Source organism: Poecile atricapillus, chromosome W (assembly GCF_030490865.1).
Source record: "Poecile atricapillus isolate bPoeAtr1 chromosome W, bPoeAtr1.hap1, whole genome shotgun sequence".
NCBI classification, from domain to species: Eukaryota; Metazoa; Chordata; class Aves; order Passeriformes; family Paridae; genus Poecile; species Poecile atricapillus.
Window position 1 is genome coordinate 32454069 of NC_081288.1, and position 14376 is coordinate 32468444.

General features: G+C 36.3%; 1 protein-coding gene across 5 annotated transcripts in view; it reads left to right on the forward strand.

Moving 5' to 3' along the window:
• Window positions 1-14376, forward strand: part of LOC131592182 (transmembrane and coiled-coil domain protein 3) — a 124684-nt gene that overhangs the window by 97237 nt on the left and 13071 nt on the right. Inside the window, exon 1 of one of the 5 annotated variants that reach the window (XM_058863514.1) lies at window positions 4328-4427. The exons of the other annotated variants lie outside the window; for them this stretch is intronic. Coding sequence (XP_058719497.1) covers window positions 4344-4427 — 84 coding nt within the window. The 5' untranslated portion in view covers window positions 4328-4343. Of the gene's footprint in view, window positions 1-4327; window positions 4428-14376 lie in introns of those variants that run through there. 5 annotated transcript variants of the gene reach the window in all.

Consider the following 14376-nt stretch of genomic DNA (forward strand, 5'->3'; position numbering starts at 1 on the left):
TTTTTTTCCCACAAACAAAATATTGGAGGAAAAGATTAGTCAGATTTTCTGAGATAAATACAGTATTCATCCTTCCTTTCTGTTTGTGCTCATTTTTGTAAAACAAAAATAAAAGTTGCATAGAAATAAAATATGGAAAGGATATAATTATTTTATATCGTAATGTATATCACGTATGTGCCAATAACAAGGAGGAGCAGTTGGGTATAGAAGAGATAGATCTAACTGCAGGTAAAGAGAATAAATGGAGATAAAATTTTTATTCATGGTTATTTTCAAATTACTTTCCAAACCTGAGGAACAACAAAAACACACTACTCCTTTGTAAAGGAAGCCTATTAAGTTTATGAATGTAATTCAATGTTAGGAGGAAGGAATTTCCTTTAAGTCCTTTGTTTCTCTCCTGGAAATTTTTTTTACGTGTTTCCTGAGGCTTTTTTATCATTCAGATTTTTTTAAGTGAATTATATTCTGCCTAGTAAATATGACAGGAGAGTAGGGGCTTCAATGGTTATGAGCCCAGACATGTTGTGAAAATTATATTCATGTGTTCTCACCAGGCACCTCTCCATTCCCATAGGGAGTGGAAGTCAGAGACAATTTTCCTGTTATCCACTGTCTGGCATGCCCGTCCATCAGCAGGCAGACAGTTTATGATTATCCAGAGAATATGCTTTCTTACCCATTTGTTGGGCCAGAAAGGTTTTGTGAGGGACACTATTGAAGTTGAAGCCATTATAAAGGACAATTAAGAGCACTGGAGCAAGCAGAAAATACTCTATAGTGTTTTAGGGGCATAAAAGAATCTGAGGGTGAAGTGAGGAGATCTGAGAAGGTGCTGCTGGTGTTGTTGCTTTAAGAAATAAATCCAAGGGCCATATGTTACCACATTCCATTGTTTTTGCTGAACTAATGTTTCTGCGGGATTGTGAGGGATTACAGGAGACTGTCCCTGCCTCTTCTTTAGCAATTCACATGTGTCCAAGGGACTACAGCAATTGCTCTATTCTGCTGTTCAGGCTGGGCTAAGGCTCAGGTCTCTAAGTGGTGCCTAATCAGCCACTGACCAGGTGTAATGTGTGCCCTCTGATCACAGAATCATAGACTGGCTTGGTTTGGAAGGGACCTTGAAGATCACCTACTTCCAACCCTCCTGCCATGGGCAGGGAATCTTTCACTAGCCCAGGTTGCTCAATGCCCTGTGCAGCCTGGCCTTGAAGTGCCTGATAGGGTCTCTGTCTGTGCCATGGAGCTCTGGCACAAAAGACAGCTTTACACTCTAATTTGAATGAAACTTCCATATCATCAAGGTAGTGATGAATTGACAAAAATATATTAATGGTGAAAACTTTATTAATGATCTTCCCAAAGTGCATGGGTGAAGGTGTTCTAGCACCCTTAATGTCTCCTACTGCAGTGTAGAAAGAAAGAGCATTCCTTAGGAATATTGGGAAGGCAGTTTTGATATGAATATAATATCCCAACCAACTCTTGTGCTCTTAGCAGCAAACAGGTGGCCAGAGAAAGCACTGTGAAAGCACTCTAGGTGCCTTCAGAATGAGACAGTGTGCCTTTGGGAAGGCATAACGTGTCAAGTGAAGAAGTGGATATTGACAGCAGAGCACTTTGTTCTGGTGTGATGCTTGGTGTTACTCAAAGTGCTTCCTGCCACAATTGATGTGCAGAATTAATCCCGTATCCACTCCATTTTGATGTGCCTCTTTTCTTACCAAGTCATTGCTCTCTTCATTGAGAACACGAGCTGTAGGAAGTGCTTGTATGGATACACAGACTGCATCTTTGAAATTTTAGCTGGATTAGTTCCTTTTTTTTTCCTTTTTATTTTTGTCCCTTTTTTTTGTATTTTTGACCATTTTCATGGTTGCATTTCTTATTTGAAACTAAAACCTTAGTCTTTAGTTTTAAACAATTGCTGGTCTTCATTTTCTCCATCCATGTTTCATGAGCTAATTTAAGAATCACAGAAGACTAGAGTTAACTAAATTTGGGCAAATGTTTCATCTTGTAGGGGGATAAATGGAAAATTCTTGTCAATCTATATTTTAAATTCTCTATCCAAGAATACATTGTATTCATTGCTGCCTAGTGATTTGTTTGATTTGGGCTTTTTTTTTTTCTGGCAGTAGATGCACTTAATTCTGTTTGACAGTGTTTCAGTGTCTTTAGTTGCACAGTATAGTGATGTTCTTGATAATTTTTTTGAGAATCTGGATTCGTCCATGCTGGTGAACACAAATAGCAATTGATGTTGGTCAAATATTTGAAATCACTTTTTGCACTGCTTAGCTGCTGCCACACGGTGTGGAAGAATGGCCTTTACTGAAGTAACTCTGGTTGCTGCTTCTGAAACTCTTGATCTAGAGGTCTTGGCAGAGATCTGGAGTTTTCGTTCCTGTGCATGACATTAATACTTCATTTTCATGACCACTGAAACAAGAAAATCATGACCTTCATAAAAAATAAAAAAATTTGCTTTTTTTTTTTTTTAATGGATTGTTGTGTGGTATCTTACCAAATATTAGGTGTTTTAATGGCTTGCCTATACTTCGTGCATTTTCAATTAAAAAAATAAAATACAACTTAATACATATTGGACTTTGTTGCATACAAGGCTGGATACTGCAGGTAATTTTTTAGCTGTGGTTCATTTTTTGCTTGCCAGAGTTTAGACTTTCATATTAAGATTCATAACCAGAAGAACCGAAGCTGCAGATGAATAAGGAACATTTTTTTTGAGAATTTTCCTATTAACTTTTCCAATACATAGCAGGCTTGTCCAATAAGATGTACCAAAGGATGTAACCTATATTGTGCAGTTACTTACTGTGCTCTGTCTAGTTGATGAAAATCTCTTTCATGAGTATATTTAATAGAAAAAGAAAATCAGTAGAGTCATAAAAGAAAGTGAAGTGTTCAACCAGAACAGTTAAAATTGTTGTAACCAACAGCTCAAGTTCTTAAATGTCTGGATATACTCAGAGAATCTCAGCAGTTGCAGGCTCTCATGACTTGATTTCAAACTAGTCAAACTGGCCATCACCTCTCTTCAGTGCTAAATTATTCAGGCATATAAAGCAGTTCAGTCTACCATGGTTTTAGAGGTAACTAGATGGTATTGGTTCTGTTATGTGTTTGCTGAAGATGTAAGAACAACGTATGGAAAGCAGGTTGTGGCTGCAGTCCATTTAAATGCTCTAGTTTGCATGCAGGACTGTTTTCCAGGTTATTGTCAATATTAAGTAGTTATAGATGTTTTTTGGATAAGCTCCATTCAGATCATGCCTGGTGGAAAATTACAGAAAGTTGCTCTTTTAATGGGAGAGATGTGTGGCTTGGACACTGCTGATAAATAATGTATGGAAAAAATTAATTTTTTGCAGAAACAGGACAAAAACTAGACTTAACATGTCATGGAAGTGCTGTAGCATAAGTAAGCTGCTGCTGAATTAAAGGAGTCTGTTGGACTTGAGTATTCTGTACCATCTTGTTTGCTGAGCTCCATGGGAACCTGCATTTCTGAAGTGTGGAAACTGACTGAGGCCTCTGTCCCTCCTGAGGCTGGTTGACCCCAGCACCGTATGGGATCAGGGCAGCAAGTTCACTGCTGAAGAATCAAAAAAAGCAGGCCCAAGGATACAAGGCAACATGCTAGTGTGCCCTCCTGCATTTCTTCAAAACACATCTGGAGTGTGAGGACGGCTTTCCCCTTCCTGGGGCATGTCCTTGCTGTCTTACTATCTTTTGTAATCTCTCCACAAATCTCAGGGTCCAGGGGCCCTAATTCTTCTGGAGAAGCAGAGGAATGTCATTGTCTTAGTTGTCAGTTTTGTGGTTGGCATGTCTGCCTTGAAGCTGTGAGTTTGGATGTATCTTCAGCTGAAGAGAACCTAGAATCCAACTGTTCATTTCTTGATGGACAATCTTGGCTGATAAGTAAACCTACTTCTCCCGTGCCTTTTGCACATGTAATTCATCTGTGATTAAGCATTTCTTCTCCACTGATTTCTGCAGTGAAGTTAGGATACATTTTGCATCTGAATTGATTGACCTGGCGAGAGATTGTGGTACCAGTGCCCTCATTAGTGGACTGTTATGGAGTCATTGCAAAGGAATCTCTGGAGGAAAGGAACAAATTATTCAGGAACACACATTTTAAAGTATGTGAAATAGAGGAAAAATAAATCAGGAAATGACTAAATGCATCTCACTTGGCAAAGTGACGTTTATTTTAGTACAAAATCTTCAGACTACCTGTGGTAGTTCTCTTGTAGGTTGTTTAGAATCATGGCTCTGTTTCAATCAGCTAAAAATGCTTTTGAAGTATGACTTACCATCTTTCCAATCTTTGTTATTTGAGTGTCACAAAAGAGAGACAAAAAAAAGATGTTGGTAATTTTTTTCATTATGTAAGTATCACAGGCCTTTAATTTATTCTATCAACTTCTGTAAACCTAAAAACAAGTTAAACGTTTGGCCAAAAAAGGAGGGAAGTATATTTTATAGTACAATTGCAATAATGTCCCTGTCCCTCAGTGTCTATAGCATGGTGCAGTGGTAACTTAAAGCAGATGCTGTTTTTGCTTGACAGGCAAGTGGCAGCCTGGATAGCCTCAAAAGTAGATTGTGTCTGATAATAATTTAGCACTTAAGCTTTCGGTACTGGCCTGTGTTTGTTTGGGTTTTGTTTTGGTTTTATATATGATCCCTTTCATACTTTTATGTGTTTCTGAGAAGCAAAGGCACAGACACAAGAGCTTAGAGAGGAAAGTTTCTTCCAGGCTTGTGAGGATTGCTGAGTGGCAGAGCTTGTTACACAGCTTTTGGAGGTGCTTGTTCTGTTTTTGCATTGGCTCATATTCCTGCAGCTGCATTGCATTGCTGCAGTTAACTTGCTGTTAGACTCCTGGAGCTGCTCTTCCTTTCCTTGTAAAGTTGTGTAACCTAAAGAGTGTCTTTGCATTTGATAAGACATCTTTTGAGAGACTAATAATGACCTACTAGAAAGATTGTGCACAGATAGGGAGATTATTTTCTTCAAATTTCCCAATGTCAATGGATACTGATATGATTTACAGGAAGTTGTACCACTAGTGAGAAATTACATGGTTCTGCTAGAACATTAGATCCTAGCTTCAAAACCCCTTATCTTTGAGAAAAATCTAAATTGAGGCAAGAAATTTTTGGGAGTAAGTAGATTGTACAGAAGTTGTGAGTGAGGGGAAGGTACTCACCTATTACAAGGTATGTTAATAGAAAAGTGAGAGGGAAGCAGTTGAAGAGAAGGAGCTGAGAACTGAAGAGTTCACAAAAAAGTAGAGAGTTAGAGGAAGGGAGGGAAAGGGTAAGGGGAAACCTGAACTCATGTGAGGCAACAACTCACATGAGCTTCTGCTCACATGAATAAAATTCAAAACCTTTTGTTTAGCCAATAAGCTGTGATTTGAAGCAAAGTCCCTGTATGTGGCATCCTCCGATCCTTCAAGAAGGATCATAACAGGTCCTACAGTGTCCTCCCTGATCTTAACCCTTAGAAAAATTTGGGTGAAGCCTTCCTGCTTCACCCAAAATAGTGACTAGTTGAGCTTTCACCTATCAAAGTGGCTACCATCATCACTCATGGATGCCAGCCGTGTCATGCATAAGATACAGTGAAGACATAAGAGCCTAGGTTATGATTTTTAGGTAGCAGAATCATTATGTGCAAGGTGTTAGATTCCTATGGTATCAGACTGGGGATGAAATTTCACCTGAAGTGGCTGCAGTAGCTATGTGGTATCTAAATGTAAACACAGATCAAGTATCTGTGGTTGTCAAAGACACACTGCTTACTTTTGACCCATCATGAGTCCTTGGATGCTTCAACATGGAAGAAGTTGTGGAACTTGCTATTCTGTGGACAGGTGATCGCAAAGTCTTCATTTTAAGAATTTATGCTGATTTGGACTCTCTCCCCACCCTCAAAGCACATTCAGGAGGAAACACTGACCAAAAGGGAAATAAGTAAATCATGTTCTAATACTTAGAACTCATAATTGGTTTGAAGTAACAATGTGATGATTAGATTTTGTTATTTCATCTCTAGCTCATATTGCCTGTCCATGTGTCTACATGCTTTGGGGGTGGGGAGAAAGTCAGTTTTCTGTGGAACAGATCATTGAATACACCTGGCATGATTATCTCAATGCAGGCTTTGAGACGGTTTGTCACTGGAGCTTCTCTTGCAAATAGTAGAGTTTTTCTAGGATTTACCTTTTTGCAGCACAGAAGTACAACTCAAATCATTGTGCCAGAGACAAGTATCTAGAACTACCAGTTATAACTTTTAAATTCCACTGGGAATTATGTTAACTCTTCAAAAGGAGATAATGGACTCAAAATACCCCAACTCTGAAAATACTACTCTAAAAATATTTTGACCTTGCTAGACTTGCTCACTGTAATACTGGCAGGCTGCCAAGTCCGTGGGAGTGATTTTATGTACATTCATATGTAGTAGTCTGTTAGAAGACCAGTCTGTTGGTGAATCTACTGAATCCCTTGCATTGTCTTTGAGTTACACTGTGAGATTTTGTCTGACAGCAAGACAACTGCTTGTAGCTGAGTCTCAGCATTCAAGGCAGTAACATAATTTCCCTGGTTGTTGCTATGTACAAGGAAACTATAAACCTTCTGAAACAATGCTCTTTCCAATAAGTACTTTCAGGATAATTCCTTTCTTTTCCCTACAGATAACAGTAATACTTTTTGAAACTTGTGATCAGTTCTGACACAAGTTTCATACATTAGATAGTCAAATGTCACAATATTGTGATAGTTTAAACATAGTAAGAACTTCTATCATCTACTACTTTATGTGACCCAGAAGCCATTTAAAGAATTTGAAAAAGCAGTGTTAATATGGTATGAAATTTTTATTATACCACATCATAAGTATTTTCAGTTATTTACATGCTACTAACCCCCACACCAGCTCTGCACTCTAAACAAGGAGGGATTCAGAGCATTGTGCATGAATCTTTTCAGACCTGTATTGGGAAGTTAGTACCAGAAAATAAACATCACTTTTATCACATTAAAGGGACCTAAACCAGCTCTTCAATGAAAAGACAAATAAATAACAAATCATTGGTTTTACTAGTCAATTTTTAGTCTATTTTACTAGTCTATTTTTAATTACTTTTAGTAGTGTTTTTAACTTTTCAATTTGCTTATAAGTTGTTACATGGATATACTACCCTACAGTGGTCCCAGTATCTGTGGCTAAGCTTCTGAAAATGTTTGAATAAATATGGATTTATTTTGGTGAATCTCTGGCTTTTAGCTAGCAAACAGCCCTAACAGGCTTTTTCAATATCTTATATCATATAGCTTTCTGACTATATGACTATTGTCTAAATATTTTTAAATTATGCAGAGGAACATGACACCTGGTGCATTTATTTCTGTACTGACCTTTATTTTTATAACAGTCTTGTTAAAGCAGTAAATGAACAAGAAAGATAATAAAAAGCACATCAAAAGCCTACATACCAAATGGGATGAATAAGGAAGTATGTAATTTTATTCCACAAAGTTAAAATCTTGCAGTGTTTCCTGGTTAGTACCAGAAGCATATATAGGGACAGACTTTAAATCTGGAGAGCAGAGCGATAAAAGCTGTGATTTGCTCTTCCAGGTGTGAGAGGTCAGAGTTCCATATAGTCATACTTGCATGTAAAGATTTTGTCCAGTGCAAATCACTGCAATGCATTAAAGTTTCACAGAGTCTTTAATGAATGTGTGCATATCTAATGACTTCTTCTCTAGCTGAAATAGAATGTCTTTTATTCAGGCCATTTTGAGTTGCAGAAAAATTAGGTAATTTTGGCTTTAGTTTACTACCTGCTTCCCCCCCCCCCCCCCCTCAAACTTTTGTTTTAGTATTAGTAATGTTAAGTCTACTGGAGCTAATTTTTAAGGTCAATTTCTGCCCAAATTTGTGTTTCTTCCACTTGCTTACCTGCAGGCAGACTGCTTTGTAACATAAAAACCAAGACCTAGTGGACTTCAGCTGAAGTAATTTTCTTTGCAGTTTGCATTATGATTTCTTGAAGTGATTTGTTTGTTTCTCAAACCTGTCAAGTGACTGACTGCAGAAAGTGAGAGTATTTGTCAGTCTGTTTCTTTAGGAAAAGAGTCTGGAAAATTATTTTTCAGCATGTAACACTGTTTAGAATATTAATTTGCTGTGTGTAATTAGGCTAAGATCATTTGGCGTAATCTCACAAACGGTATGTTTTTGAGGGTTTAATAATGGATATAGATCTTCGTCTGTCTGTTGTGACCTCCAAAAATCAGATTTATTAATGGTACTTTATTTAGGCTAAAAATTATTCTAAGTATATGACTGAGGGAGATAAAGGGAAAAATTACTTAGACAATTTTCTAATGCTTTGATCAAAATGAGTACTGTGGTTTGGGTTTTGCTTTGCCTTTCCACTGTCGTGGAATGAGATCTCTTGTGTCGAATGTTAGGTTGTTTACAACAGGATTCTGGAGCCTGTAGCCAAACACAGCTCCCTGCTCAGGGCAGAGCCAGTAACCATGGTTGGACTCCAAGGACAGCATGACTCTTATCTGCTTCCTTTCCTACTGAATTCTGCTTTGTTCCTTTTTATCTGTGCTGTTGCTATGACTGAATATGGTAATATGTTTATAAGTCTTTTACACCCAACCATGTGATATAGCATATCCTCTTGACTATTTGAATAGAAACTTAAGAGAGGAAAAAAAAAAAGAATCAATTTATAAAGTTCAAAGGAGAGAGAGGGAGGCAGGCAGGCAGACTAGGAGCAGAATATTGATTTCAGTTTCATTCTAATCAAATCATATTGGTGAATAGGCCTCTAACATCACCACAACTCTAAAAATAGAAAAATCTAATATGAGTTTAATATGTAGAAACTGGCATTAAGAGAAAATTGGCAACTAGCATTTATGCCTGTACTTCTGAAGAAACCGTTTGTTTAGCTTGAATGTAAGATCAACAAATGCCGTTTTCTGTTGATAATTTTTTTTTTAAACACTCTGAATTAAGATTACAAGGTGCTTTAAAAAGACCATCAGGTTTATTGTTGTAATTATTGTAATATTGTTGTATTATGGTGTAATAAAATTATATGGGGACCTTCTGTATTCTGCTTTAAATAGTTCTGTTGTGCTGTAATGGCCAAAGAACATGGGGAGCAAACTTACTTATGTTGGGCAGACTGTTGCTTCATAGGGAAAATTTACAAAGTGATAAGAGCAACAGTTTGACCATAGCTTGATAGAGGCTCTCCCAGTTCCCTGTGGTTAGGTAAGAGAGGCAATGGCTTTCAACAAGCTGAAAATAACTTAAAAATGCTCTGAAACATCTTCTATTGTTTTCATACACTTGGCACGGAAGTTGGCGGGTGAGCTCTGTGACTCAGTTTGCAGGACACTTCAGCCACGGATGGTGAGTGTGTGACAGCTTGACCAAGCAGAAAAGCAGTAGCGTGAGCTCCTGTTTCAGAAATGCTGCCCTGGTGTAGCTATTATGGATTACAGCTGTATAAGAATCTGAAATACCTATGTGCTTAATGAAGTTTTTGTTAGATATGACATGAATTACTTCCATTACCATCTCTGTTCAGACCATATAAGTAGCTTTATGTTTCTTTATAGCACATGAATCTTGCCATTCTTGAGTAAAACAGAGGTGTGTATTACTACCTACCTTGAGGATGGTGGGGTTTATCTTATGTGTTTATAGCAGTTGGTTTATCCTCATTATGGATTTAATAACGGATGTTACTGAAGATGTAGCAGTTCTATTTTAAAATTGTATTTTAATAATTAAGCATTATCAGTTGTTGTGTCAAGTATCCATGTAAACTGAAATGTCTGGATTCCATAAAATCATGTGCTTTAGAGTTCACAGTATCCAGACTAAACAGTCATTGTTTGTGTCTTGTAATATAAATTATCACTATTATTTAAAAAGAAAAATTGTTCTGGGATAGCCTTAAGAGCCTTATAGAAGGAGACACATGAAATTAAGCTGTATTAGTACACAGATTGGCAATTTCTGCAAATCTTGGCAAGTATTCTACTGGGTAAAATATACCCCAGATAAAAAAACATGATCAAACCAATTTAAGATTAAAAGATGCAGTTGCTACTGTTAGTTGAGCAATTGCAAAAAGAGGAAAGATACAAAAAAGAAAGAAGTACAAAGAGTATGGATAAGCACATAATTATTAATGTAGATACTATTTCTGTAGCAAGCTATGCATGTTTTTATTTATGTAAAGTTAACTGTACTACAATATTCTGATGAAAATATTAAGGTTTCCTCTTCCAAAAAATCTTAGTGGTTCTTGATGAGAAGAATTGAAATATTTTGTCTTTAGTCTAAATTGTGGCATCTGGCCATACAAACATCTTGGTCAAATAAACCACTCTGAACTTTAATCATGTTTCTACAAATGTTATTTGCAGAGTAATTTTATAATTTCCTGTGAGGCTATGTCCCCATCAAACATCTTTTATATTGCCCTATGCAATTAAATAAATAATCCCTGTGACACCATCACATCCTTTGTAGTGCTAGAATGAAACACCTAAGACGATGATACTGAGATACAAATTAAATTGTGACTCTAAAAGCATTATAAAGGTTTTAATCCCCTCTGTTCTCCTAGGCAGAATTTGAACTAAATCAAAAACTGTAAGAGCCTTGGATATGAAGGATACTTATCCAAAGGCAAGAAAATGCAGTTGGAGCAACACAGGCTGCAAAGCAATCTTTTATTACCATTTTCTTATGTGAGTCTTACTGTTGCTGGTGCATTGTTGGTGTTGCGTTTTCAGCCCTGCTATCTCCTGAGATAGGTCTTTACTACATCTGTGCTAAATTGAATTAAATTTTGCATAAACATATTAATGAAGCAAAGAAGTTACATGAAGTTGGTCTATAATATTTTATATATCCTCTCAATTACAACAGATAGCAGGCAAGAGAAGCAGGTTTAATTTTCCTGCATTAAATTACTTTTATATTAGCAACATTGTTTTAACAGATTAAGAAATATCAAATTGAAAACATTTTTTCCTCCTGAATCTATTATATTTTAAGCAATTTAATGTGCTGTGCAACTGTACAGTTTCTGAGCACTTTCCATTAGCCTGCTAAACAAAGTCACTACTGTGTCTTGCCTGTGCTTCTCATCTTGCAGTCCTGGCTTTGAGAATGGTTTTTGTGTTGGATGGCAGAGAGAAAGGAGTGGGGGTTTTATTTTGTTTTGGATTGGTTTATTTATTTAGTTTATAAGCACTGAATTTATGACTAAAATTTTATGCATAATACACATTCTCCTGTATATTTACACTACATGAGGAGATGTGCACTAAATGTGCCCTGTAGTTAAGAGTAGAGGGCAGTGAGCTTTGTAATGAGCTTTTACAATCAGCAGGACTTTCTTCTGCAGGAGTTAATTCTACCCTTGACGTTTTAGTTCTGGCAAAACAGAAATAAATGTATTTTCAGTTTGCAAACATCTCTTAGGGGAAAAGTCTGCTTTCATATGCTAGTACTACCATGGCGAAACATAATGGTTGCTACACAGGCATCTTCAAAATTACATCAGAGGATTTGTACCATACAGTAAAAATTTAGTGACTCCTCATTAAAGGCAGTTGTCTAAAAATAGTTTTTTTCTTTATCCATAAAATTTTAAAAAATGTGATTTAACACTCTCATTACAAGTAATATGTTGACATAAGAATAGTAATTTAACCTAATTTGTCTTCCAAAATCATCTGAACTGGTTTCTCAAAGTAATTCAGTTTAATAAAACTCACTAACTGGGGAAGTGTGTACTCGGAATAGGAATATTTTGAAGACTAGATAAAAATATTACTGTAGGGCTTTATTTCTCACTGATTGGGTGAATCTCATTGATGTTCTTTTCAGTTAGACTAGCCTTTCAAAGTTTGGGTTTTTGGTTAATAGATGTTATGTTACTTACAGAACTTCTCTATGATAGAGTTTCTTTTATGGGTTGAGGTATTTGTGTGATGTGTATTAGTGTTTGAAGTGTACAGTGTATACAAAAAATTGAAAGGAAAAATGGAGTATAAAGATGACTCATGACTACGTACAAATAGTGGATTAATTCTATAAAATCAATGCAACAGTCTTAGCTGAATTTTGTTCAGAGAGAACAGACTGAAAGAAAAGTTTCTTATATTTTTTAAAAGACATACTTCCAACCCCTTATGGGAGTGATTCATGCTAGTACCACCTCGTAAACATTTAGAAAGGTTATAGGAGAAACTTCAGCATTGTGTGCACAGGAGAATATGTTTCTAGAGGGTGCACAAAGCACTGGCTGAAGTGCTACTTTGATGTATTGTTATAACGTGCACATGGAGCCTCTTTAAAGAGGATTCAGGGACATCTGCTTGTAGAGGCCCACTCATCTTCATAAAGTGTTCTGTTTGGGTCCTTTTACTGGAGAATTTATCTTTTTTTTTGTGAAATCAGATTTGATTGTAACTATTTAAGTTGATTATTGAGGTGTAACCTTAAAATACCATGGCAAGAGCAGGTTCACCGGAAGGTGCACAGCAGCTGAAACACTGCATGGATATGAGATTTTCTGTGGGCTAATACTCAGTTATAATAACAATAACTTTATGTATATTTTACAAAATGCCTTTGAAAGTGTATCTTTAAACTTGTATACTTATATAAATAACAAGATAGTAAATATACAAATAATATTTGAAGACTTTCTCCACAATGAGGACAACCGTAGATCTATTCATAAATGGGAAGCATCACTTGTGACCCACTTTAATGTCATAGTCACAGCATAGTTTCTGCTTTTCAAAACAACATTATTTATATTAACTTGGGGGACAACATTTCATTTTCTTCTAGGAGGAAGATATGCAAAGAGTAGGAAACTGTGGTTCTGCTACCTAATGCTTTGTGTTGCCCCTTCAGAGAAAAGAAAGGAAAATATTTTTGCTATTTAAAACATAAATTTAAATAATAAAATGCTTTAAAGTTGTGTTGCTGTGATCCACAGGAAATTTAAACTATTGACTCTGCAGAGAATTTTGGTTCTTAGTGCACTGCAATTAGGATGTTTTCTCCAGAGTTAAGTCAGAGCAGTGTTAATCAGTTGTGTATAGTGGCTTAAAATACCATTATTGCAGCAGTGGTATTGAATAACAAATGACCTGCATAATATGCATCTATGTGATTAAAATTTTAATTGTCTTTATTTTGCCCAGTGAAATGAGGGGTTTTTTTTAAGAAGTCTTTCAAATAAAATGTTTCCTCTCTTCTTTCTCGTCTGGGCTTCTTTTTTTGTTACTGTTTTTTGTTTTGTTTTGTTTCTTTTAGTTTTTGTAGATCATGAAGTATGGCCAAAGTTTTTGATTTTTGGTGGCTCAATCTTCATGCATTTATCTGCCTTTGGGGTTATTTGTGATTTGGGTACAAATACAAGCCTTGGATATCAGGTGTGGAGCCAAAACATGCACTCATATGTGTAATGTGGCAAATAGTGAAAGTGTACTTGTGTATATAAATAATGAAGGCGTGATAAAATAAAGTTGCGTTGTCAAGAGATGTCCTAGTTATTGTGGAGAGGTAAATAAGCTGCTTAGTCATGTCATGTAGTAAAGCAGACCCCATCTTATGATTAAAAAATCAAAAGTTTTTTTATTTAAAAAAATAAATTTAAACTCCTCAGTATAGGCAGAACTACTGGTGTAACAGATGTGTTTTTGAGATTTGACTTTTTCAGCCCAGCATGGAGAGAAAGGGCAAGGGGGAATGGAAGAAGCAGGAAGGCTCTTTTAAGTAAGCAACTCAGTTCACGTACAGGACAAGATGTGATTGTTTATATGCTCAGGATGTGCTGCTGCAGCATTAACGCAAATGAAAAGATCCTATGCCTGATGGAGCTATTGTTCTCTTGTTTATAGACAGAAGTTTTGCGATGGTTTAAACAAAATCCCCAAGTCTTGAGTCTTTTGCAAGTGATGGCCAGTCTATATGGATTTAGAGTGTTTTGTCTGTCAGTGGTGGCAATACTTTCAAAATTCCCTGCTACTGTAAAACCTTAATATTCCCGTTACAAAATAGATTTTATGTAATGTTGCCAGCTCAAAGCAATAAAAGTCATTAATTAGACTAAAATCATCATTGAGCTGTGGGGTTGATTTTTGTAGGTCTGTAAATGACATATTTAAAATTTCCTTAAAGTTATCTTTGTTTCAGGGCAAGGAGGACTTGGTTAATTGTTGACTGTGAAGTCAGATGTGACAGTTATT